General features: G+C 46.5%; 1 protein-coding gene across 1 annotated transcript in view; it reads right to left on the minus strand.

Moving 5' to 3' along the window:
- Positions 1 to 26,923, minus strand: part of TKT (transketolase) — a 59,440-nt gene extending 32,517 nt beyond the window's left edge. The window contains exon 1 of the mRNA XM_073644560.1: positions 26,688 to 26,923. Coding sequence (XP_073500661.1) covers positions 26,688 to 26,794 — 107 coding nt within the window. The 5' untranslated portion in view covers positions 26,795 to 26,923. The remainder of the gene's footprint in view (positions 1 to 26,687) is intronic.
- Between the last annotated feature and the right edge of the window lie 287 nt (positions 26,924 to 27,210).

The raw sequence follows: 27,210 nt of genomic DNA on the forward strand, positions 1-27,210 counted from the left end.
ATAACAGAGGAACGGCACAATCCAGAAACCCGAGAAAAGATGCAGCAGTTTCGCTTCATATATATGACTAATTCAAATATTTAGTAAGACAAAGATTTCCAGAGAGGTGATGGGTCCTTATGAATAAGGGGACTCTGATGGTTTTATTAATGAGGGAAACCCATTTAGAAGGGTAAATGCTGCTGTCAATCTCTGACAGCATGATCCCAGTAGTGCACCATTTTCTGAAGCCCGTCGGACCCCCATATTATAATCATGGGGTGCAGATGGATTGCCATGGCAATTAATTGCTTGCTGAAGGCCCCCAGCATTGCTGTCTTGGTACTCCTGTGAAGCCCAGCCACAAGCTTGGCTTCATAAGAGATCATCATTTTCACTATATACTGCATTACAGTAACATAAACGAAAAAAAATAATATATATATATATTATATATATACTGTATATATTATATAATTATTTTTTATTATTATTAATTTTTAACTTTTTATATAACTATATAAAAGTTTGTGTCACCCCCTCCCCCTTTTCCTAGTTTTATGAATATTGTAAAAACTAGATCCGAAAAAACAATGGCGAAACTAAAAAAAAAAAAATCATCATTTCACTGCACTTGGAATTTTTTGGCGAAAAAAAGATAGAAATTCCAGCGTCAGGAATTCCCATAAAAAAATATCAATTTATTAAGGAAAATTTAAAAACTTAGAAAAACCATATGTCGAAAGCCCTATAGTGGGGCTATGGGCAAACGCGTTTCGGATAAGAATTCTTAATCATTGCATGAATCTGGAATTGGAATTTTTTGTCCTGTTTTTCAGTACAAACTATGGTATAATAAATGCTGCAAAAGTAAAACTCGTCCTGCAAACAAAGCCCATCTATATACCGATGGCGGTGAAAAAACTAAAAAAAAGTTACGGCTCTTGGAAGAAGGGGAAGAAAAAATGAAAACATAAAAACGTAACAAAATCTAATTACATAAAAATAAAATAAATAATACAGAAATAAAAAAACAATAATAATAATTTGTATTTAAATGCCCTCTATTGTCAATATAACTAGCTGATAATCACATATACACAGGATACGATTTTACAATTACCGCCCCCATTATAAGATATGAAATTACATCTTTTTCTGACTCTTTGGATAAAATGTATATTTCGGCATATAAACACGAGGGCGGCAGCTGCCACAACAGTAGGGCCCGCTGGTTATGAATGGGGAAGAACACTGGAGGGATTTCCACATATCTGGGATGTTGGGCAGAGGATTAGCTGATGTGTTTGGTCAGGAGTCGGAGATAGCGGAGCCTCAGGACATTCGGCGCACCAAGGGCGTCTTGTGTTTTTGTTATTCATTCATTCTGACTTTGCTTTTCTGTGTGAAAAAAAGCATAAATTATTGTGCTCCCAGCCAGAAATCGCCCATAATGTCAGGCTGAGACACACTGGAAAATTCACAATCCATTATATCAGCGTGATCTCACCCTTCCAGGTAATAAAATCATTTCTGGGATGGCTTTACAAGACTTATCTGTCCCTTAAAAAGTAATTTTATTTCAGAAATCAATAGTGCACAAGTAAATAAGCAACTTTGTAATCTATTTTATCAGAAAAATTTGCTTCTTTCTGCTCCTAAAGCAGGCATGTCCATACAGTATAATGGCCCCCACGGAGTCCTCCATACAGAATAATGGCCCTCACATAGTCCTCCATACTGAATAAAGGGCCCCACATAGTCCTCCATACAGAATAATGGGCCCCACATAGTGCTCCATACAGAATAATGGGCCCTACATAGTCCTCCATACAAAATAATGGCACCACATAGTCCATCATACAGAATAATGGGCACCACATAGTCTTCCATACAGAATAATGGGCCCCACATAGTGCTCCATACAGTATAAGGGCACCACATAGTCCTCCATACAGTATAATTGGCACCACATAGTCCATCATACAGAATAATGGGCACCACATAGTCCATCATACAGAATAATGGGCACCACATAGTCCTCCATACAGAATAATGGGCCACACATAGTCTTCCATACAGAATAATGGGCACCACATAGTCCTCCATACAGAATAATGGGCTACACATAGTCCTCCATACAGAATAATGGGCACCACATAGTCCTCCATACAGAATAATTGGCCACACATAGTCCTCCATACAGAATAATTGGCCACACATAGTCCTCCATACAGAATAATTGGCCACACATAGTCCTCCATACAGAATAATGGCCCCACATAGTCCTCCATACAGAATAATGGGGCACACATAGTCCTCCATACAGAATAATGGGGCACACATAGTCCTCCATACAGAATAATGGGGCACACATAGTCCTCCATACAGAATAATGGGGCACACATAGTCCTCCATACAGAATAATGGGGCACACATAGTCCTCCATACAGAATAATGGGGCACACATAGTCCTCCATACAGAATAATGGGGCACACATAGTCCTCCATACAGTATAATGGCCCCACATAATCCTCCATACAGAATAAAGGGCCCCACATAGTCCTCCATACAGAGCACCACATAGTCCTCCATACAGAATAATGGGCACCACATAGTCCTCCATACAGAATAATGGGCTACACATAGTCCTCCATACAGAATAATGGGCACCACATAGTCCTCCATACAGAATAATGGGCCATACATAGTCTTCCATACAGAATAATGGCCCCACATAGTCCTGCATACAGAATAATGGGCTACACATAGTCCTCCATACAGAATAATGGGCACCACATAGTCCTCCATACAGAATAATTGGCCACACATAGTCCTCCATACAGAATAATTGGCCACACATAGTCCTCCATACAGAATAATGGCCACACATAGTCCTCCATACAGAATAATGGGGCACACATAGTCCTCCATAGGGAATAATGGGGCACACATAGTCCTCCATACAGAATAATGGGGCACACATAGTCCTCCATACAGAATAATGGGGCACACATAGTCCTCCATACAGTATAATGGCCCCACATAATCCTCCATACAGAATAAAGGGCCCCACATAGTCCTCCATACAGAATAAAGGGCCCCACATAGTCCTCCATACAGAATAAAGGGCACCACATAGTCCTCCATACAGAATAATGGGCCTCACATAGTCCTCCATACAGAATAATGGCCCCACATAGTCATCCATACAGTATAATGGGCACCACATAGTGCTCCATACAGTATAATGGGCACCACATAGTCCTCCATACAGAATAATGGGCACCACATAGTGCTCCATACAGAATAATGGGCCCCACATAGTCCTCCATACAGTATAATGGGCCCCACATTGTCCTCCATACAGAATAATGAGCCCCACATAGTCCTCCATACAAAATAATGAGCCCCACATAGTCCTCCATACAAAATAATGGCCACCACATAGTCCTCCATAAAGTATAATGGGCCCCACATAGTCCTCCATACAGTATAATGGGCCCCACATAGTCCTCCATACAGAATAATGGCCCCACATAGTCCTCCATACAGAATAATGGCCCCACATAGTCCTCCATACAGTATAATGGGCCTCACATAGTCCTGCATACAGTATAATGGGCCCCACATAGTCCTCCATACAGAATAATGGCCCCACATAGTCCTGCATACAGTATAATGGGCCCCACATAGTCCTCCATACAGTATAATGGGCCCCACAGTCCTCCATACAGAATAATGGGCCCTACATAGTCCTGCATACAGTATAATGGGCCCCACATAGTCCTCCATACAGTATAATGGGCCCCACATAGTCCTCCATACAGTATAATGGGCCCCACATAGTCCTCCATACAGTATAATGGGCCCCACATAGTCCTCCATACAGAATAATGGCCCCACATAGTCCTGCATACAGTATAATGGGCCCCACATAGTCCTCCATACAGTATAATGGGCCCCACAGTCCTCCATACAGAATAATGGGCCCTACATAGTCCTGCATACAGTATAATGGGCCCCACATAGTCCTCCATACAGTATAATGGGCCCCACATAGTCCTCCATACAGTATAATGGGCCCCACATAGTCCTGCATACAGTATAATGGGCCCCACATAGTCCTCCATACAGTATAATGGGCCCCACATAGTCCTGCATACAGTATAATGGGCCCCACATAGTCCTCCATACAGTATAATGGGCCCCACATAGTCCTGCATACAGTATAATGGGCCCCACATAGTCCTCCATACAGTATAATGAGCCCCACATAGTCCTCCATACAAAATAATGGCCACCACATAGTCCTCCATACAGTATAATGGGCCCCACATAGTCCTCCATACAGTATAATGGGCCCCACATAGTCCTCCATACAGAATAATGGCCCCACATAGTCCTCCATACAGAATAATGGCCCCACATAGTCCTCCATACAGTATAATGGGCCCCACATAGTCCTGCATACAGTATAATGGGCCCCACATAGTCCTCCATACAGAATAATGGCCCCACATAGTCCTGCATACAGTATAATGGGCCCCACATAGTCCTCCATACAGTATAATGGGCCCCACATAGTCCTCCATACAGAATAATGGGCCCTACATAGTACTGCATACAGTATAATGGGCCCCACATAGTCCTCCATACAGTATAATGGGCCCCACATAGTCCTCCATACAGTATAATGGGCCCCACATAGTCCTGCATACAGTATAATGGGCCCCACATCGTCCTCCATACAGTATAATGGGCCCCACATAGTCCTGCATACAGTATAATGGCCCCACATAGTCCTCCATACAGAATAATGGCCCCACATAGTCCTCCATACAGAATAATGGCCCCACATAGTCCTCCATACAGTACAATTGGCCCCACATAGTCCTCCATACCAGATTTGGCCCGCAGGTCAGAGTTTGACATATGTATCCTAGACTGATCTTTCATTCTCAATTCAGTGGTAAAATCTGTATTCAATGAAGACAGATGTTTACATTACTGAGATTGGAAGTGACAGTTGGTGCTTCTAAGATTCTATGGAAAGAGGAGGCACCTGAGGCCCATACAGACATTCTGCTGCAAGTTCTCCTGTAACAACAGTTACAGTTCTCCATAGAACTTAAGAAGCACCAGCTGTCATCCACTATCACAGTAATGTAACAATCTGTGTTCACTGAAGACAGATTTTACCTGTGAATTCAGGATTTTGAGAATTAATTCAGCTCAGGAGGAGAAAGAAACAGATTTCTCTGATAAGATATAATACAAAGTTTCTTATTTTAAAGTGTACTATTGTTTTATGAAAACAATTAAGACAGTTACTCTTTAAAGGGTTCTAGATAAGGGGGAACTATTGTGGGACGCATCACAGAGCGCCTCCAAATTTACAGATGATAGTTCCATATGGATGCAATCATTATTAAAGAGTTATTCCACTTCCACCGGTGATGCATGTCTCTCAGCAGATGTCACATGCCTGGTCTTGATCTTTTTTTGCAAGTTTATAATTTGTATTATTCATTTTAAAATGCGTATTAAAGTGGGTAAATCACCAGATGAAACTGGTGTATTTACTGTGAAAATCCATGTCAGATTGGCTGTACAATCCTTTTTTAAAAGATCTCCGTCCACCTAGCCCGATTGACAGCTCCTCCGTGTCCCTCCTCCCTGCTGCTGTCACACTGCTCAGTACAAGCTGCAGCTGTCAGTCAGGCTGCGTGGGGCGAAGATTAAAAACACTGTGACTCATGAGCTCTCTCACACTTTAGCTGGACCCATAAAATACTAATTTTTTACATGATTCTACAGCCTTTTTTTATGAATTTGCAAAGTAAATATACCGGTTTAATCAGGTCCAGAGGTCTAATTAATAAAGTATACAGTTTAAACTGTGGAATATGGGGACAGATCTGTTTTAACTGATACGTGGAGCATCGGAATGTGAATGTTCAACAGTTTTTGGAGGGAATGGGGGGCAATATCAAGAGAAGGTAAATGATTGCGCCCTGTGCCAGGATCACACGTCCCAGCAAGTTACTACTGTAGTCAGTCAATGTGAGTGGGTTATAAAGAATCCTGGCAAAAAGGCGCGTGAGTCTCAGTAACTGCCATGACTTCTGTCAATATATATACTTATTTTTTTTTTTTTAGATAATGCGTCTCTATGGGGGACAGTGGCACGGGCATTCATCCTTAGTGTGGCCAATGTAGTGCGCATACATGTCCGACAGCATCCATAAGGGACCTATTCTCTCTCTTTATACCATATATATATATATATATGTACAGTACAGACCAAAAGTTTGGACACACCTTCTCATTTAAAGATTTTTCTGTATTTTCATGACTATGAAAATTGTACATTCACACTGAAGGCATCAAAACTATGAATTAACACATGTGGAATTATATACTTAACAAAAAAGTGTGAAACAACTGAAAATATGTCTTATATTCTAGGTTCTTCAAAGTAGCCACCTTTTGCTTTGATGACTGTTTTGCACACTCTTGGCATTCTCTTGATGAGCTTCAAGAGTTAGTCACCGGAAATGGTTTTCACTTCACAGGTGTGCCCTGTCAGGTTTCATAAGTGGGATTTCTTGCCTTATAAATGGGGTTGGGACCATCAGTTGTGTTGTGCAGAAGTCTGGTGGGTACACAGCTGATAGTCCTACTGAATAGACTGTTAGAATTAGTATTATGGCAAGAAAAATCAGCTAAGTAAAGAAAAACGAGTGGCCATCATTACTTTAAGAAATGAAGGTCAGTCAGTCCGAAAAATTGGGAAAACTTTGAAAGTGTCCCCAAGTGCAGTTGCAAAAACCATCAAGCGCTACAAAGAAACTTGCTCACATGAGGACTGCCCCAGGAAAGGAAGACCAAGAGTCACCTCTGCTTCTGAGGATAAGTTTATCCGAGTCACCAGCCTCAGAAATCGCAGGTTAACAGCAGGTCAGATTAGAGACCAGGTCAATGCCACACAGAGTTCTAGCAGCAGACACATCTCTTCAACAACTGTTAAGAGGAGACTTTGTGCAGCAGGCCTTCATGGTAAAATAGCTGCTAGGAAACCAAGCAGAAGAGACTTGTTTGGGCTAAAGAACACAAGGAATGGACATTAGACCAGTGGAAATCTGTGCTTTGGTCTGATGAGTCCAAATTTGAGATCTTTGGTTTCAACCTCCGCGTCTTTGTGCGACGCAGAAAAAGTGAACGGGTGGACTCTACATGCCTGGTTCCCACCGTGAAGCATGAAGGAGGAGGTGTGATGGTGTGGGGGTGCTTTGCTGGTGACACTGTTGGGGATTTATTCAAAATTGAAGGCATACTGAACAAGCATGGCTACCACAGCATCTTGCAGCGGCATGCTATTCCATCCAGTTTGTGTTTAGTTGGACCATCATGTATTTTTCAACAGGACAATGACCCCAAACACACCTCCAGGCTGTGTAAGGGCTATTTGACCAAGAAGGAGAGTGATGGGGTGCTACGCCAGATGACCTGGCCTCCACAGTCACCAGACCTGAACCCAATCGAGATGGTTTGGGGTGAGCTGGACTGCAGAGTGAAGGCAAAAGGGCCAACAAGTGCTAAGCATCTCTGGGAACTCCTTCAAGATTGTTGGAAGACCATTTCCAGTGACTACCTCTTGAAGCTCATCAAGAGAATGCCAAGAGTGTGCAAAGCAGTCATCAAAGCAAAAGGTGGCCACTTTGAAGAACCTAGAATATAAGACATATTTTCAGTTGTTTCACACTTTTTTGTTAAGTATATAATTCCACATGTGTTAATTCATAGTATTGATGCCTTCGGTGTGAATGTACAATTTTCAAAGTCATGAAAATACAGAAAAATCTTTAAATGAGAAGGTGTGTCCAAACTTTTGGTCTGTACTGTATATATATATATATATATATATATATATATATATACTGCTCAAGAAAATAAAGGGAACACTCAAATAACACATCCTAGATCTGAATGAGTGAAATATTCTCATTGAATACTTTGTTCTGTATAAAGTTGAATGTGCTGACAACAAAATCACACAAAAATCATCAATGGAAATCAAATTTATTAACCAATGGAGGCCTGGATTTCGAGTCACCCTAAAATTAAAGTGGAAAAACACACTACAGGCTGATCCAACTTTGATGTAATGTCCTCAAAACAAGTCAAAATTAAGCTCAGTATTAGGTGTGGCCTCCACGTGCCTGTATGACCTCCCTACAATGCCTGGGCATGCTCCTGATGAGGTTGCGGATGGTCTCCTGTGGGATCTCCTCCAGGATGGCACATCAATGCGAGCTGTGGCAAGGTTTGCTGTGTCTGTCAGCGTAGTGTCCAGAGGCTGGAGGCGCTACCAGGAGACAGGCCAGTACACCAGGAGACGTGGAGGGGGCCGTAGGAGGGCAACAACCCAGCAGCAGGACCGCTACCTCCGCCTTTGTGCAAGGAGGAACAGGAGGAGCACTGCCAGAGCCCTGCAAAATGACCTCCAGCAGGCCACAAGCGTGCATGTGTCTGCACAAACGGTTAGAAACCGACTCCATGAGGGTGGTATGAGGGCCCGACGTCCACAGATGGGGGTTGTGCTCACAGCCCAACGCCGTGCAGGACGCTTTGCATTTGCCACAGAACACCAGGATTGGCAAAGTCGCCACTGGCGCCCTGTGCTCTTCACAGATGAAAGCAGGTTCACACTGAGCACATGTGACAGAAGTGACAGAGTCTGGAGACGCCGTGGAGAGCGATCTGCTGCCTGCAATATCCTTCAGCATGACCAGTTTGGCAGTGGGTCAGTAATGGTGTGGGTTGGCATTTCTTTGAAGGGCCGCACAGCCCTCCCATGTGCTCGCCAGAGGTAGCCTGACTGCCATTAGGTGCCGAGATGAGATCCTCCGACCCCTTGTGAGACCATATGCTGGTGCGGTTGGCCCTGGGTTCCTCCTAATGCAGGACAATGCCAGACCTCATGTGGCTGGAGTGTGTCAGCAGTTCCTGCAAGATGAAGGCATTGAAGCTATGGACTGGCCCGCCCGTTCCCCAGACCTGAATCCGATTGAGCACATCTGGGACATCATCTCTCGCTCCATCCACCAACGTCACGTTGCACCACAGACTGTCCAGGAGTTGTCGGATGCTTTAGTCCAGGTCTGGGAGGAGATCCCACAGGAGACCATCCACAACCTCATCAGGAGCATGCCCAGGCGTTGTAGGGAGGTCATACAGGCACGTGGAGGCCACACACAATACTGAGACTCATTTTGACTTGTTTTAAGGACATTACATCAAAGTTGGATCAGCCTGTAGTGTGTTTTTCCACTTTAATTTTGGGGGTGACTCCAAATCCAGGCCTCCATTGGTTAATAAATTTGATTTCCATTGATGATTTTTGTGTGATTTTGTTGTCAGCACATTCAACTTTGTACAGAACAAAGTATTCAATGAGAATATTTCATTTATTCAGATCTAGGATGTGTTATTTGAGTGTTCCCGTTATTTTTTTGAGCAGTGTATATATATATATATATATATATATATATATATATACATATATACATATAATATTACATACTGTATATCCATATAATATATTACATATATATATATATATATATATATATATATATATATATACAGTATATATATATACACAACACTCCCTTAATCTGGCATCCATGAGTCTGACAGATGCTGAATTATCAGATTTTTTTCATGATTGCATAAACAGTAAATTTCCTTTCTATTTCTGTTTATTGTGCATTATCTGTGATATTATCACTCCCATGTCAGTACATCCTTCCTCCTATGCCCGTGGCACTCCTTTTTCTGGGACAGGTAATTCACTAGTTTCCTTTCTTACACAAGAACGGTTTTCTATAGCGGCAGCTCTGTATATTCTGCATTATTTCCTGGTCACCAGTTCTATTTCCTTGTATCACTCGTTCCATTATCTTCAGCACAGATAATACATATATGATAATTATGTACATTTCAGTATGAGGAAACACATGACAGCTCCTTCCTTCATCAGACGCTCCTCGCTGTATTGCTCAAGCTTCCTTACACTCCCTTTTGAATACAATTATGTGTTGAGTAATTGCATTGTGAGCAATTGTCTATCAGGAGTATAGTACCAGGAAAAGAAGTCACTCAAACTGCAACTACTGAAATATAACCTTTAAAGCCTCTCTCCTTTAAAAAAAAAGGAGTATAAATTTACAACAATCTGAAATGCCTGAAGTTTAGCGTAGAACAGAAGAAAAATTAAAGGGATTGTCTATGTTTTTTTTTACTTAAATGCATGTATTTGGGGCTAAAAATCATTTTTGCAGTTGAGTTTCATTAAAAAAGTTTACTCCATTTTGGCTTCTATAGCCTCCGTGTTGCATGATCTATTGCTGCAGAATGCGTCAACTGAGAATCCATCAGTCAGCCCACTATGATGGTCTAATAGGGAGTGTGTAACTCTTTTATAGGTCTTTTTCTGGGATCATCGAGACTGATTTTTGACCACAGACCACATCAAAGTTGAATGTGTAAAGAAACAAAGAGCCTGTAGATTTCAAATGGGGCAAAATGTTAATGAAACCCAATAGCAAAAATGATTTTTAGCCCCAAATACATGATAAACATCCGTTTAAAGCGTTATTCACAAGATTTATTACAGTAAATTATCCACAATTTTTAGGTTAGGGGATAACTTACTGATGGGTGGGGGTAACACTGCAGGGACCCCCCAGTGACTCCGAGACCCAGGCTATTTCCATCAGTCCATAGACAATGAACAGAGCAGAGGTTGGGCATGTGCCGCACTCCCCCAGGACTGTTCTTAGGACTGTCGGAGGTTCCAGCGGTCTGACCCTTAGCGATTGGTAAGTTGTCCCCCAATCCTATGGACCGCGGACTGCGCATTGTCGGGATTAAGCCTGTGATTTGGGTAGAGAAACCTTCCTGTAACATTTCTCTGTCTGGTTTATTGATATCATTTGGAAGCATCAAATTCACAACTTTTTCATCAGTTGTGTTCGGCCCGGGAGAACGGGGTCCACTGCGTGCAGCTCATGTGTCACATACAGGGGTCAGCGCAGCCCCAATCTGCAGGTTACTGATCCTATAACATCACACAACTTCACTATAGTCGTCTTATTAGTATGTGTATATAAAGGATAGATAGATAGATAGATAGATAGATAGATAGATAGATAGATAGATAGATAGATAGATAGATAGATAGATAGATAGTGACCAGACAAAAAGACAAAAGGATGGATAGATAGAATATAGAAGGATAAAAGCATGGATGAATAAATAGATGTTAGATATGAGATTCAGGGGCGGACATATCATTGGTGCAACCTGTGCAGCCGCCCAGGGGCCCAAGAGGTAAGGGGGCCACTACCACCTCCAAAGCAGGTGCAATTTTGCATTTACATAGTTAATAGATAATAGATGGATAATAGATGGATAATAGATAGATAATAGATAGATAGATAATAGATAGATAATAGATAGATATGGATAGATATATAGATGATAGATAGATAGATAGATAATAGATAGATAGATAGATAGATAGATAGATAGATAGATAGATAGATAGATAGATAGATAGATAGAGATCACTTTACAGTCTCAGGAGTCGCGGTTTCTATACTGTACAAAGCACCAAATTTTTTTGTGCCAGAACCAAAGTTTAAACTTTCAGAAAGTTCCTCCTCCACATTCTTCTTCCACAATGGACAGTGAGTGAATGGTGAGGAGCCGCTGGTACAGAATAAGTCAGATGTAGGATACATGAGCTATAAATCACCAGGAATGAGGGGTAACAGGGGTGAGACCGGCCTCCTCCTGCGCTCCCTCTTGTGTCTCCATCTTTTGTCTCCGCAGATGTCCATAGTGTCTATTACATGTCTCAGCTCTCTGCCGCTTATGTCTCTGTCTCCGCAGGTGTCTATAGTGTCTCCTTCCTGTCTCTCCAGTTGTCTATAATGTCTGCTCCTAGTCTCTGCAGGTGTCTATAGTGTCTCTTCCCTGTCTCTGTCTCTGCAGGTGTCTATAGTGTCTCTTCCCTGTCTCTGTCTCTGCCTCTGCATGTGTCTATAGTGTCTCTTCCCTGTCTCTGTCTCTGCAGGTGTCTATAGTGTCTCTTCCCTGTCTCTGTCTCTGCAGGTGTCTATAGTGTCTCTTCCCTGTCTCTGCAGGTGTCTATAGTGTCTCTTCCCTGTCTCTGCAGGTGTCTATAGTGTCTCTTCCCTGTCTCTGCAGGTGTCTATAGTGTCTCTTCCCTGTCTCTGTCTCTGCAGGTGTCTATAGTGTCTCTTCCCTGTCTCTGTCTCTGCAGGTGTCTATAGTGTCTCTTCCCTGTCTCTGCAGGTGTCTATAGTGTCTCTTCCCTGTCTCTGCAGGTGTCTATAGTGTCTCTTCCCTGTCTCTGCAGGTGTCTATAGTGTCTCTTCCCTGTCCCTGTCTCTCCAGGTGTCTATAGTGTCTCTTCCCTGTGTCTGCAGGTGTCTATAGTGTCGCTTCCCAGTCTCTGCAGGTGTCTATAGTGTCTCTTCCCTCTCTCTCCAGGTGTCTATAGTGTCTCTTCCCTGTCACTGCAGGTGTCTATAGTCTCTCTTCCCTGTCTCTGCAGGTGTCTATAGTGTCTCTTCCCTGTCTCTGCAGGTGTCTATAGTGTCTCTTCCCTCTCTCTCCAGGTGTCTATAGTGTCTCTTCCCTGTCTCTGCAGGTGTCTATAGTCTCTCTTCCGTGTCTCTGCAGGTGTCTATAGTGTCTCTTCCCTGTCTCTGCAGGTGTCTATAGTGTCTCTTCCCTGTCTCTGTCTCTGCAGGTGTCTATAGTGTCTCTTCCCTGTCTCTGTCTCTGCAGGTGTCTATAGTGTCTCTTCCCTGTCTCTGTCTCTGCAGGTGTCTATAGTGTCTCTTCCCTGTCTCTGTCTCTGCAGGTGTCTATAGTGTCTCTTCCCTGTCTCTGTAGGTGTCTATAGTGTCTCTTCCCTCTCTCTGCAGGTATCTATAGTGTCTCTTCCCTCTCTCTGCAGGTGTCTATAGTGTCTCTTCCCTGTCTCTCCAGATGTCTATAGTGTCTCTTCCCTTCTCTCTGCAGGTGTGTATAGTGTCTCTTCAGGTTTCTATAGTGTCTCTTCCCTGTCTCTGCAGGTGTCTATACTGTCTCTTCAGGTGTCTATAGTGTCTCTTCCCTGTCTCTGTCTCTGCAGGTGTCTATAGTGTCTCTTCCCTGTCTCTGTCTCTGCAGGTGTCTATAGTGTCTCTTCCCTGTCTCTCCAGGTGTCTATAGTGTCTCTTCCCAGTCTCTGCAGGTGTCTATAGTGTCTCTTCCCTGTCTCTCCAGATGTCTATAGTATCTCTTCCCTTCTCTCTGCAGGTGTCTATAGTGTCTCTTCCCTGTCTCTGCAGGTTTCTATAGTGTCTCTTCCCTGTCTCTGCAGGTGTCTATACTGTCTCTTCAGGTGTCTATAGTGTCTCTTCCCTGTCTCTGTCTCTGCAGGTGTCTATAGTGTCTCTTCCCTGTCTCTGCAGGTGTCTATAGTGTCTCTTCCCTGTCTCTCCAGGTGTCTATAGTGTCTCTTCCCAGTCTCTGCAGGTGTCTATAGTGTCTCTTCCCTCTCTCTCCAAGTGTCTATAGTGTCTCTTCCCTGTCTCTGCAGGTGTCTATAGTGTCTCTTCCCTGTTTCTGCAGGTGTCTATAGTGTCTCTTCCCTCTCTCTCCAGGTGTCTATAGTCTCTCTTCCCTGTCTCTGCAGGTGTCTATAGTCTCTCTTCCCTGTCTCTGCAGGAGTCTATAGTGTCTCTTCCCTGTCTCTGCAGGTGTCTATAGTGTCTCTTCCCAGTCTCTGTCTCTGCAGGTGTCTATAGTGTCTCTTCCCTGTCTCTGTTTCTGCAGGTGTCTATAGTGTCTCCTCCCTGTCTCTGTCTCTGCAGGTGTCTATAGTGTCTCTTCCCTGTCTCTGTCTCTGCAGGTGTCTATAGTGTCTCTTCCCTGTCTCTGCAGGTGTCTATAGTGTCTCTTCCCTGTCTCTGCAGGTGTCTATAGTGTCTCTTCCCTCTCTCTGCAGGTGTCTATAGTGTCTCTTCCCTGTCTCTGCAGGTTTCTATAGTGTCTCTTCCCTGTCTCTGCAGGTGTCTATAGTGTCTCTTCCCTCTCTCTCCAGGTGTCTATAGTGTCTCTTCCCTGTCTCTGCAGGTGTCTATAGTCTCTCTTCCCTGTCTCTGCAGGTGTCTATAGTCTCTCTTTCCTGTCTCTGCAGGTGTCTATAGTGTCTCTTCCCTGTCTCTGCAGGTGTCTATAGTGTCTCTTCCCTGTCTCTGTCTCTGCAGGTGTCTATAGTGTCTCTTCCCTGTCTCTGTCTCTGCAGGTGTCTATAGTGTCTCTTCCATGTCTCTGTCTCTGCAGGTGTCTATAGTGTCTCTTCCCTGTCTCTGTCTCTGCAGGTGTCTATAGTGTCTCTTCCCTGTCTCTGCAGGTGTCTATAGTGTCTCTTCCCTGTCTCTGCAGGTGTCTATAGTGTCTCTTCCCTGTCTCTGCAGGTATCTATAGTGTCTCTTCCCTCTCTCTGCAGGTGTCTATAGTGTCTCTTCCCTGTCTCTCCAGATGTCTATAGTGTCTCTTCCCTTCTCTCTGCAGGTGTCTATAGTGTCTCTTCCCTGTCTCTGCAGGTTTCTATAGTGTCTCTTCCCTGTCTCTGTAGGTGTCTATACTGTCTCTTCAGGTGTCTATAGTGTCTCTTCCCTGTCTCTGTCTCTGCAGGTGTCTATAGTGTCTCTTCCCTGTCTCTGTCTCTGCAGGTGTCTATAGTGTCTCTTCCCTGTCTCTCCAGGTGTCTAGAGTGTCTCTTCTCAGTCTCTCCAGGTGTCTATAGTGTCTCTTCCCAGTCTCTGCAGGTGTCTATAGTGTCTCTTCCCTCTCTCTCCAGGTGTCTATAGTGTCTCTTCCCTGTCACTGCAGGTGTCTATAGTCTCTCTTCCCTGTCTCTGCAGGTGTCTATAGTGTCTCTTCCCTGTCTCTGCAGGTGTCTATAGTGTCTCTTCCCTCTCTCTCCAGGTGTCTATAGTGTCTCTTCCCTCTCTCTCCAGGTGTCTATAGTGTCTCTTCCCTGTCTCTGCAGGTGTCTATAGTCTCTCTTCCCTGTCTCTGCAGGTGTCTATAGTGTCTCTTCCCTGTCTCTGCAGGTGTCTATAGTGTCTCTTCCCAGTCTCTGTCTCTGCAGGTGTCTATAGTGTCTCTTCCCTGTCTCTGTCTCTGCAGGTGTCTATAGTGTCTCTTCCCTGTCTCTGTCTCTGTAGGTGTCTATAGTGTCTCTTCCCTGTCTCTGTCTCTGCAGGTGTCTATAGTGTCTCTTCCCTGTCTCTGTCTCTGCAGGTGTCTATAGTGTCTCTTCCCTGTCTCTGTAGGTGTCTATAGTGTCTCTTCCCTGTCTCTGCAGGTGTCTATAGTGTCTTTTCCCTCTCTCTGCAGGTGTCTATAGTGTCTCTTCCCTGTCTCTCCAGATGTCTATAGTGTCTCTTCCCTTCTCTCTGCAGGTGTCTATAGTGTCTCTTCCCTGTCTCTGCAGGTTTCTATAGTGTCTCTTCCCTGTCTCTGCAGGTGTCTATACTGTCTCTGCAGGTGTCTATAGTGTCTCTTCCCTGTCTCTGTCTCTGCAGGTGTCTATAGTGTCTCTTCCCTCTCTCTCCAGGTGTCTATAGTGTCTCTTCCCTGTCACTGCAGGTGTCTATAGTCTCTCTTCCCTGTCTCTGCAGGTGTCTATAGTGTCTCTTCCCTGTCTCTGCAGGTGTCTATAGTGTCTCTTCCCTCTCTCTCCAGGTGTCTATAGTGTCTCTTCCCTGTCTCTGCAGGTGTCTATAGTGTCTCTTCCCTTTCTCTGCAGGTGTCTATAGTCTCTCTTCCCTGTCTCTGCAGGTGTCTATAGTGTCTCTTCCCTGTCTCTGCAGGTGTCTATAGTGTCTCTTCCCTGTCTCTGCAGGTGTCTATAGTGTCTCTTCCCTGTCTCTGTCTCTGCAGGTGTCTATAGTGTCTCTTCCCTCTCTCTGTCTCTGCATGTGTCTATAGTGTCTCTTCCCTGTCTCTGTCTCTGCATGTGTCTATAGTGTCTCTTCCCTGTCTCTGTCTCTGCAGGTGTCTATAGTGTCTCTTCCCTGTCTCTGCCTCTGCAGGTGTCTATAGTGTCTCTTCCCTGTCTCTGTCTCTGCAGGTGTCTATAGTGTCTCTTCCCTGTCTCTGCAGGTGTCTATAGTGTCTCTTCCCTCTCTCTGCAGGTGTCTATAGTGTCTCTTCCCTGTCTCTCCAGATGTCTATAGTGTCTCTTCCCTTCTCTCTGCAGGTGTCTATAGTGTCTCTTCCCTGTCTCTGCAGGTTTCTATAGTGTCTCTTCCCTGTCTCTGCAGGTGTCTATACTGTCTCTTCAGGTGTCTATAGTGTCTCTTCCCTGTCTCTGTCTCTGCAGGTGTCTATAGTGTCTCTTCCCTGTGTCTGCAGGTGTCTATACTGTCTCTTCCCAGTCTCTGCAGGTGTCTATACTGTCTCTTCCCAGTCTCTGCAGGTGTCTATAGTGTCTCTTCCCTCTCTCTCCAGGTGTCTATAGTGTCTCTTCCCTGTCTCTGCAGGTGTCTATAGTGTCTCTCCCCTGTCTCTTCAGATGTCTATAGTGTCTCTTCCCTGTCTCTGTCTCTGCAGGTGGCTATAGTGTCTCTTCCCTGTCTCTGCAGGTGTCTATAGTGTCTCTTCCCTGTGTCTGCAGGTGTCTATAGTGTCTCTTCCCAGTCTCTGCAGGTGTCTATAGTGTCTCTTCCCAGTCTCTGCAGGTGTCTATAGTGTCTCTTCCCTGTCTCTCCAGATGTCTATAGTATCTCTTCCCTTCTCTCTGCAGGTGTCTATAGTGTCTCTTCCCTGTCTCTGCAGGTTTCTATAGTGTCTCTTCCCTGTCTCTGCAGGTGTCTATACTGTCTCTTCAGGTGTCTATAGTGTCTCTTCCCTGTCTCTGTCTCTGCAGGTGTCTATAGTGTCTCTTCCCTGTCTCTGTCTCTGCAGGTGTCTATAGTGTCTCTTCCATGTCTCTGTCTCTGCAGGTGTCTATAGTGTCTCTTCCCTGTCTCTGTCTCTGCAGGTGTCTATAGTGTCTCTTCCCTGTCTCTGCAGGTGTCTATAGTGTCTCTTCCCTGTCTCTGCAGGTGTCTATAGTGTCTCTTCCCTGTCTCTGCAGGTATCTATAGTGTCTCTTCCCTCTCTCTGCAGGTGTCTATAGTGTCTCTTCCCTGTCTCTCCAGATGTCTATAGTGTCTCTTCCCTTCTCTCTGCAGGTGTCTATAGTGTCTCTTCCCTGTCTCTGCAGGTTTCTATAGTGTCTCTTCCCTGTCTCTGTAGGTGTCTATACTGTCTCTTCAGGTGTCTATAGTGTCTCTTCCCTGTCTCTGTCTCTGCAGGTGTCTATAGTGTCTCTTCCCTGTCTCTGTCTCTGCAGGTGTCTATAGTGTCTCTTCCCTGTCTCTCCAGGTGTCTAGAGTGTCTCTTCCCAGTCTCTCCAGGTGTCTATAGTGTCTCTTCCCAGTCTCTGCAGGTGTCTATAGTGTCTCTTCCCTCTCTCTCCAGGTGTCTATAGTGTCTCTTCCCTGTCACTGCAGGTGTCTATAGTCTCTCTTCCCTGTCTCTGCAGGTGTCTATAGTGTCTCTTCCCTGTCTCTGCAGGTGTCTATAGTGTCTCTTCCCTCTCTCTCCAGGTGTCTATAGTGTCTCTTCCCTCTCTCTCCAGGTGTCTATAGTGTCTCTTCCCTGTCTCTGCAGGTGTCTATAGTCTCTCTTCCCTGTCTCTGCAGGTGTCTATAGTGTCTCTTCCCTGTCTCTGCAGGTGTCTATAGTGTCTCTTCCCAGTCTCTGTCTCTGCAGGTGTCTATAGTGTCTCTTCCCTGTCTCTGTCTCTGCAGGTGTCTATAGTGTCTCTTCCCTGTCTCTGTCTCTGTAGGTGTCTATAGTGTCTCTTCCCTGTCTCTGTCTCTGCAGGTGTCTATAGTGTCTCTTCCCTGTCTCTGTCTCTGCAGGTGTCTATAGTGTCTCTTCCCTGTCTCTGTAGGTGTCTATAGTGTCTCTTCCCTGTCTCTGCAGGTGTCTATAGTGTCTTTTCCCTCTCTCTGCAGGTGTCTATAGTGTCTCTTCCCTGTCTCTCCAGATGTCTATAGTGTCTCTTCCCTTCTCTCTGCAGGTGTCTATAGTGTCTCTTCCCTGTCTCTGCAGGTTTCTATAGTGTCTCTTCCCTGTCTCTGCAGGTGTCTATACTGTCTCTGCAGGTGTCTATAGTGTCTCTTCCCTGTCTCTGTCTCTGCAGGTGTCTATAGTGTCTCTTCCCTCTCTCTCCAGGTGTCTATAGTGTCTCTTCCCTGTCACTGCAGGTGTCTATAGTCTCTCTTCCCTGTCTCTGCAGGTGTCTATAGTGTCTCTTCCCTGTCTCTGCAGGTGTCTATAGTGTCTCTTCCCTCTCTCTCCAGGTGTCTATAGTGTCTCTTCCCTGTCTCTGCAGGTGTCTATAGTGTCTCTTCCCTTTCTCTGCAGGTGTCTATAGTCTCTCTTCCCTGTCTCTGCAGGTGTCTATAGTGTCTCTTCCCTGTCTCTGCAGGTGTCTATAGTGTCTCTTCCCTGTCTCTGCAGGTGTCTATAGTGTCTCTTCCCTGTCTCTGTCTCTGCAGGTGTCTATAGTGTCTCTTCCCTCTCTCTGTCTCTGCATGTGTCTATAGTGTCTCTTCCCTGTCTCTGTCTCTGCATGTGTCTATAGTGTCTCTTCCCTGTCTCTGTCTCTGCAGGTGTCTATAGTGTCTCTTCCCTGTCTCTGCCTCTGCAGGTGTCTATAGTGTCTCTTCCCTGTCTCTGTCTCTGCAGGTGTCTATAGTGTCTCTTCCCTGTCTCTGCAGGTGTCTATAGTGTCTCTTCCCTCTCTCTGCAGGTGTCTATAGTGTCTCTTCCCTGTCTCTCCAGATGTCTATAGGGTCTCTTCCCTTCTCTCTGCAGGTGTCTATAGTGTCTCTTCCCTGTCTCTGCAGGTTTCTATAGTGTCTCTTCCCTGTCTCTGCAGGTGTCTATACTGTCTCTTCAGGTGTCTATAGTGTCTCTTCCCTGTCTCTGTCTCTGCAGGTGTCTATAGTGTCTCTTCCCTGTGTCTGCAGGTGTCTATACTGTCTCTTCCCAGTCTCTGCAGGTGTCTATACTGTCTCTTCCCAGTCTCTGCAGGTGTCTATAGTGTCTCTTCCCTCTCTCTCCAGGTGTCTATAGTGTCTCTTCCCTGTCTCTGCAGGTGTCTATAGTGTCTCTCCCCTGTCTCTTCAGATGTCTATAGTGTCTCTTCCCTGTCTCTGTCTCTGCAGGTGGCTATAGTGTCTCTTCCCTGTCTCTCCAGGTGTCTATAGTGTCTCTTCCCTGTGTCTGCAGGTGTCTATAGTGTCTCTTCCCAGTCTCTGCAGGTGTCTATAGTGTCTCTTCCCAGTCTCTGCAGGTGTCTATAGTGTCTCTTCCCTGTCTCTCCAGATGTCTATAGTATCTCTTCCCTTCTCTCTGCAGGTGTCTATAGTGTCTCTTCCCTGTCTCTGCAGGTTTCTATAGTGTCTCTTCCCTGTCTCTGCAGGTGTCTATACTGTCTCTTCAGGTGTCTATAGTGTCTCTTCCCTGTCTCTGTCTCTGCAGGTGTCTATAGTGTCTCTTCCCTGTCTCTGCAGGTGTCTATAGTGTCTCTTCCCTGTCTCTCCAGGTGTCTATAGTGTCTCTTCCCAGTCTCTGCAGGTGTCTATAGTGTCTCTTCCCTCTCTCTCCAAGTGTCTATAGTGTCTCTTCCCTGTCTCTGCAGGTGTCTATAGTGTCTCTTCCCTGTTTCTGCAGGTGTCTATAGTGTCTCTTCCCTCTCTCTCCAGGTGTCTATAGTCTCTCTTCCCTGTCTCTGCAGGTGTCTATAGTCTCTCTTCCCTGTCTCTGCAGGAGTCTATAGTGTCTCTTCCCTGTCTCTGCAGGTGTCTATAGTGTCTCTTCCCAGTCTCTGTCTCTGCAGGTGTCTATAGTGTCTCTTCCCTGTCTCTGTTTCTGCAGGTGTCTATAGTGTCTCCTCCCTGTCTCTGTCTCTGCAGGTGTCTATAGTGTCTCTTCCCTGTCTCTGTCTCTGCAGGTGTCTATAGTGTCTCTTCCCTGTCTCTGCAGGTGTCTATAGTGTCTCTTCCCTGTCTCTGCAGGTGTCTATAGTGTCTCTTCCCTCTCTCTGCAGGTGTCTATAGTGTCTCTTCCCTGTCTCTGCAGGTTTCTATAGTGTCTCTTCCCTGTCTCTGCAGGTGTCTATAGTGTCTCTTCCCTCTCTCTCCAGGTGTCTATAGTGTCTCTTCCCTGTCTCTGCAGGTGTCTATAGTCTCTCTTCCCTGTCTCTGCAGGTGTCTATAGTCTCTCTTTCCTGTCTCTGCAGGTGTCTATAGTGTCTCTTCCCTGTCTCTGCAGGTGTCTATAGTGTCTCTTCCCTGTCTCTGTCTCTGCAGGTGTCTATAGTGTCTCTTCCCTGTCTCTGTCTCTGCAGGTGTCTATAGTGTCTCTTCCATGTCTCTGTCTCTGCAGGTGTCTATAGTGTCTCTTCCCTGTCTCTGTCTCTGCAGGTGTCTATAGTGTCTCTTCCCTGTCTCTGCAGGTGTCTATAGTGTCTCTTCCCTGTCTCTGCAGGTGTCTATAGTGTCTCTTCCCTGTCTCTGCAGGTATCTATAGTGTCTCTTCCCTCTCTCTGCAGGTGTCTATAGTGTCTCTTCCCTGTCTCTCCAGATGTCTATAGTGTCTCTTCCCTTCTCTCTGCAGGTGTCTATAGTGTCTCTTCCCTGTCTCTGCAGGTTTCTATAGTGTCTCTTCCCTGTCTCTGTAGGTGTCTATACTGTCTCTTCAGGTGTCTATAGTGTCTCTTCCCTGTCTCTGTCTCTGCAGGTGTCTATAGTGTCTCTTCCCTGTCTCTGTCTCTGCAGGTGTCTATAGTGTCTCTTCCCTGTCTCTCCAGGTGTCTAGAGTGTCTCTTCCCAGTCTCTCCAGGTGTCTATAGTGTCTCTTCCCAGTCTCTGCAGGTGTCTATAGTGTCTCTTCCCTCTCTCTCCAGGTGTCTATAGTGTCTCTTCCCTGTCACTGCAGGTGTCTATAGTCTCTCTTCCCTGTCTCTGCAGGTGTCTATAGTGTCTCTTCCCTGTCTCTGCAGGTGTCTATAGTGTCTCTTCCCTCTCTCTCCAGGTGTCTATAGTGTCTCTTCCCTCTCTCTCCAGGTGTCTATAGTGTCTCTTCCCTGTCTCTGCAGGTGTCTATAGTCTCTCTTCCCTGTCTCTGCAGGTGTCTATAGTGTCTCTTCCCTGTCTCTGCAGGTGTCTATAGTGTCTCTTCCCAGTCTCTGTCTCTGCAGGTGTCTATAGTGTCTCTTCCCTGTCTCTGTCTCTGCAGGTGTCTATAGTGTCTCTTCCCTGTCTCTGTCTCTGTAGGTGTCTATAGTGTCTCTTCCCTGTCTCTGTCTCTGCAGGTGTCTATAGTGTCTCTTCCCTGTCTCTGTCTCTGCAGGTGTCTATAGTGTCTCTTCCCTGTCTCTGTAGGTGTCTATAGTGTCTCTTCCCTGTCTCTGCAGGTGTCTATAGTGTCTTTTCCCTCTCTCTGCAGGTGTCTATAGTGTCTCTTCCCTGTCTCTCCAGATGTCTATAGTGTCTCTTCCCTTCTCTCTGCAGGTGTCTATAGTGTCTCTTCCCTGTCTCTGCAGGTTTCTATAGTGTCTCTTCCCTGTCTCTGCAGGTGTCTATACTGTCTCTGCAGGTGTCTATAGTGTCTCTTCCCTGTCTCTGTCTCTGCAGGTGTCTATAGTGTCTCTTCCCTCTCTCTCCAGGTGTCTATAGTGTCTCTTCCCTGTCACTGCAGGTGTCTATAGTCTCTCTTCCCTGTCTCTGCAGGTGTCTATAGTGTCTCTTCCCTGTCTCTGCAGGTGTCTATAGTGTCTCTTCCCTCTCTCTCCAGGTGTCTATAGTGTCTCTTCCCTGTCTCTGCAGGTGTCTATAGTGTCTCTTCCCTTTCTCTGCAGGTGTCTATAGTCTCTCTTCCCTGTCTCTGCAGGTGTCTATAGTGTCTCTTCCCTGTCTCTGCAGGTGTCTATAGTGTCTCTTCCCTGTCTCTGCAGGTGTCTATAGTGTCTCTTCCCTGTCTCTGTCTCTGCAGGTGTCTATAGTGTCTCTTCCCTCTCTCTGTCTCTGCATGTGTCTATAGTGTCTCTTCCCTGTCTCTGTCTCTGCATGTGTCTATAGTGTCTCTTCCCTGTCTCTGTCTCTGCAGGTGTCTATAGTGTCTCTTCCCTGTCTCTGCCTCTGCAGGTGTCTATAGTGTCTCTTCCCTGTCTCTGCAGGTGTCTATAGTGTCTTTTCCCTCTCTCTGCAGGTGTCTATAGTGTCTCTTCCCTGTCTCTCCAGATGTCTATAGTGTCTCTTCCCTTCTCTCTGCAGGTGTCTATAGTGTCTCTTCCCTGTCTCTGCAGGTTTCTATAGTGTCTCTTCCCTGTCTCTGCAGGTGTCTATACTGTCTCTGCAGGTGTCTATAGTGTCTCTTCCCTGTCTCTGTCTCTGCAGGTGTCTATAGTGTCTCTTCCCTCTCTCTCCAGGTGTCTATAGTGTCTCTTCCCTGTCACTGCAGGTGTCTATAGTCTCTCTTCCCTGTCTCTGCAGGTGTCTATAGTGTCTCTTCCCTGTCTCTGCAGGTGTCTATAGTGTCTCTTCCCTCTCTCTCCAGGTGTCTATAGTGTCTCTTCCCTGTCTCTGCAGGTGTCTATAGTGTCTCTTCCCTTTCTCTGCAGGTGTCTATAGTCTCTCTTCCCTGTCTCTGCAGGTGTCTATAGTGTCTCTTCCCTGTCTCTGCAGGTGTCTATAGTGTCTCTTCCCTGTCTCTGCAGGTGTCTATAGTGTCTCTTCCCTGTCTCTGTCTCTGCAGGTGTCTATAGTGTCTCTTCCCTCTCTCTGTCTCTGCATGTGTCTATAGTGTCTCTTCCCTGTCTCTGTCTCTGCATGTGTCTATAGTGTCTCTTCCCTGTCTCTGTCTCTGCAGGTGTCTATAGTGTCTCTTCCCTGTCTCTGCCTCTGCAGGTGTCTATAGTGTCTCTTCCCTGTCTCTGTCTCTGCAGGTGTCTATAGTGTCTCTTCCCTGTCTCTGCAGGTGTCTATAGTGTCTCTTCCCTCTCTCTGCAGGTGTCTATAGTGTCTCTTCCCTGTCTCTCCAGATGTCTATAGTGTCTCTTCCCTTCTCTCTGCAGGTGTCTATAGTGTCTCTTCCCTGTCTCTGCAGGTTTCTATAGTGTCTCTTCCCTGTCTCTGCAGGTGTCTATACTGTCTCTTCAGGTGTCTATAGTGTCTCTTCCCTGTCTCTGTCTCTGCAGGTGTCTATAGTGTCTCTTCCCTGTGTCTGCAGGTGTCTATACTGTCTCTTCCCAGTCTCTGCAGGTGTCTATACTGTCTCTTCCCAGTCTCTGCAGGTGTCTATAGTGTCTCTTCCCTCTCTCTCCAGGTGTCTATAGTGTCTCTTCCCTGTCTCTGCAGGTGTCTATAGTGTCTCTCCCCTGTCTCTTCAGATGTCTATAGTGTCTCTTCCCTGTCTCTGTCTCTGCAGGTGGCTATAGTGTCTCTTCCCTGTCTCTCCAGGTGTCTATAGTGTCTCTTCCCTGTGTCTGCAGGTGTCTATAGTGTCTCTTCCCAGTCTCTGCAGGTGTCTATAGTGTCTCTTCCCTCTCTCTCCAGGTGTCTATAGTGTCTCTTCCCTGTCTCTGCAGGTGTCTATAGTCTCTCTTCCCTGTCTCTGCAGGTGTCTATAGTGTCTCTTCCCTGTCTCTGCAGGTGTCTATAGTGTCTCTTCCCTGTCTCTGTCTCTGCAGGTGTCTATAGTGTCTCTTCCCTGTCTCTGTCTCTGCAGGTGTCTATAGTGTCTCTTCCCTGTCTCTGCAGGTGGCTATAGTGTTTCTTCCCTGTCTCTTCAGAAGTCTATAGTGTCTCTTCCCTGTCTCTGCATGTGTCTATAGTGTCTCTTCCCTGTCTCTGCAGGTGTCTATAGTGTCTCTTCCCTGTCTCTGCAGGTGGCTATAGTGTCTCTTCCCTGTCTCTGTCTCTGCAGGTGGCTATAGTGTCTCTTCCCTGTCTCTGCAGGTGGCTATAGTGTCTCTTCCCTGTCTCTGCAGGTGGCTATAGTGTCTCTTCCCTGTCTCTGCAGGTGGCTATAGTGTATCTTCCCTGTCTCTGTCTCTGAGGGTGGCTATAGTGTCTCTTCCCTGTCTCTGTCTCTGCAGGTGGCTATAGTGTCTCTTCCCTGTCTCTGCAGGTGGCTATAGTGTCTCTTCCCTGTCTCTGCAGGTGGCTATAGTGTATCTTCCCTGTCTCTGTCTCTGAGGGTGGCTATAGTGTCTCTTCCCTGTCTCTGTCTCTGCAGGTGGCTATAGTGTCTCTTCCCTGTCTCTTCAGATGTCTATAGTGTCTCTTCCCTGTCTCTTCAGAAGACTATAGTGTCTCTTCCCTGTCTCTGTCTCTGCAGGTGGCTATAGTGTCTCTTCCCTGTCTCTGCAGGTGGCTATTGTGTCTCTTCCCTGTCTCTGTAGGTGTCTATAGTGTCTCTTCCCTGTCTCTTCAGATGTCTATAGTGTCTCTTCCATGTCTCTGTCTCTGCAGGTGGCTATAGCTTCTCTTCCCTGTCTCTGTCTCTGCAGGTGGCTATAGCGTCTCTTCCCTGTCTCTGTCTCTGCAGGTGTCTACAGGGTCTCTTCCATGTCTCTGTCTCTGCAGGTGTCTATAGGGTCTCTTCAATGTCTCTGTCTCTGCAGGTGTCTATAGTGTCTCTTCCCTGTCTCTGCAGGTGGCTATAGTGTCTCTTCCCTGTCTCTGCAGGTGTCTATAGTGTCTCTTCCCTGTCTCTGCAGGTGTCTATAGTGTCTCTTCCCTGTCTCTGCAGATGTCTATAGTGTCTCTTCCCTGTCTCTGTCTCTGCAGGTGTCTATAGTGTCTCTTCCCTGTGTCTGCAGGTGTCTATACTGTCTCTTCCCAGTCTCTGCAGGTGTCTATACTGTCTCTTCCCAGTCTCTGCAGGTGTCTATAGTGTCTCTTCCCTCTCTCTCCAGGTGTCTATAGTGTCTCTTCCCTGTCTCTGCAGGTGTCTATAGTGTCTCTCCCCTGTCTCTTCAGATGTCTATAGTGTCTCTTCCCTGTCTCTGTCTCTGCAGGTGGCTATAGTGTCTCTTCCCTGTCTCTCCAGGTGTCTATAGTGTCTCTTCCCTGTGTCTGCAGGTGTCTATAGTGTCTCTTCCCAGTCTCTGCAGGTGTCTATAGTGTCTCTTCCCTCTCTCTCCAGGTGTCTATAGTGTCTCTTCCCTGTCTCTGCAGGTGTCTATAGTCTCTCTTCCCTGTCTCTGCAGGTGTCTATAGTGTCTCTTCCCTGTCTCTGCAGGTGTCTATAGTGTCTCTTCCCTGTCTCTGTCTCTGCAGGTGTCTATAGTGTCTCTTCCCTGTCTCTGTCTCTGCAGGTGTCTATAGTGTCTCTTCCCTGTCTCTGCAGGTGGCTATAGTGTTTCTTCCCTGTCTCTTCAGAAGTCTATAGTGTCTCTTCCCTGTCTCTGCATGTGTCTATAGTGTCTCTTCCCTGTCTCTGCAGGTGTCTATAGTGTCTCTTCCCTGTCTCTGCAGGTGGCTATAGTGTCTCTTCCCTGTCTCTGTCTCTGCAGGTGGCTATAGTGTCTCTTCCCTGTCTCTGCAGGTGGCTATAGTGTCTCTTCCCTGTCTCTGCAGGTGGCTATAGTGTCTCTTCCCTGTCTCTGCAGGTGGCTATAGTGTATCTTCCCTGTCTCTGTCTCTGAGGGTGGCTATAGTGTCTCTTCCCTGTCTCTGTCTCTGCAGGTGGCTATAGTGTCTCTTCCCTGTCTCTGCAGGTGGCTATAGTGTCTCTTCCCTGTCTCTGCAGGTGGCTATAGTGTATCTTCCCTGTCTCTGTCTCTGAGGGTGGCTATAGTGTCTCTTCCCTGTCTCTGTCTCTGCAGGTGGCTATAGTGTCTCTTCCCTGTCTCTTCAGATGTCTATAGTGTCTCTTCCCTGTCTCTTCAGAAGACTATAGTGTCTCTTCCCTGTCTCTGTCTCTGCAGGTGGCTATAGTGTCTCTTCCCTGTCTCTGCAGGTGGCTATTGTGTCTCTTCCCTGTCTCTGTAGGTGTCTATAGTGTCTCTTCCCTGTCTCTTCAGATGTCTATAGTGTCTCTTCCATGTCTCTGTCTCTGCAGGTGGCTATAGCTTCTCTTCCCTGTCTCTGTCTCTGCAGGTGGCTATAGCGTCTCTTCCCTGTCTCTGTCTCTGCAGGTGTCTACAGGGTCTCTTCCATGTCTCTGTCTCTGCAGGTGTCTATAGGGTCTCTTCAATGTCTCTGTCTCTGCAGGTGTCTATAGTGTCTCTTCCCTGTCTCTGCAGGTGGCTATAGTGTCTCTTCCCTGTCTCTGCAGGTGTCTATAGTGTCTCTTCCCTGTCTCTGCAGGTGTCTATAGTGTCTCTTCCCTGTCTCTGCAGATGTCTATAGTGTCTCTTCCCTGTCTCTGTCTCTGCAGGTGGCTATAGTGTGTGTCTCTTCCCTGTCTCCCTAGTCCCCAGCAGTATCCCCCGGGCGGCGCCGCTGGTGCCCGCACAGGTGACCGGCACGTCACTCACCCGGAGCCGGCCGCAGTGGTGGCCCTGATGGACAGGATCCGCAGCCGGTTGGCCGTGTCCTTCAGCGCCTGCAGCGTCTGCTGGTCGGGCTTGTGATAATCCGCCATGGTAAAGCTGTGACTGCGGGGATTAGCGAGGAGCGTGCGCCACTGACAGCTGCAGACACCCGGGGAGAGCAGCCTGCAGATCAATATAGGCGGCCGGGAGAGGGCGGCACCGGGGGCCGGGCACAGGCAGGGCCCAGAGGAGGCCGGGCACAGGCAGGGCCCAGAGGAGGCCGGGCACAGGCAGGGCCCAGAGGAGGCAGGGCCCAGAGGAGGCCGGGCACAGGCAGGGCCCAGAGGAGGCCGGGCACAGGCAGGGCCCAGAGGAGGCCGGGCACAGGCAGGGCCCAGAGGAGGCCGGGCACAGGCAGGGCCCAGAGGAGGCCGCAGGGACAGGAGCTTCCTGATATGTCAGATATACAGTATATACAAGGAGTGTAACGATATAATAGATATATAACCACATACTACAGGGTGTA

This window comes from Phyllobates terribilis, unplaced genomic scaffold, assembly GCF_046119375.1.
Source record: "Phyllobates terribilis strain yellow unplaced genomic scaffold, ASM4611937v1 Scaffold_8__6_contigs__length_399053987, whole genome shotgun sequence".
Taxonomy (NCBI): domain Eukaryota; kingdom Metazoa; phylum Chordata; class Amphibia; order Anura; family Dendrobatidae; genus Phyllobates; species Phyllobates terribilis.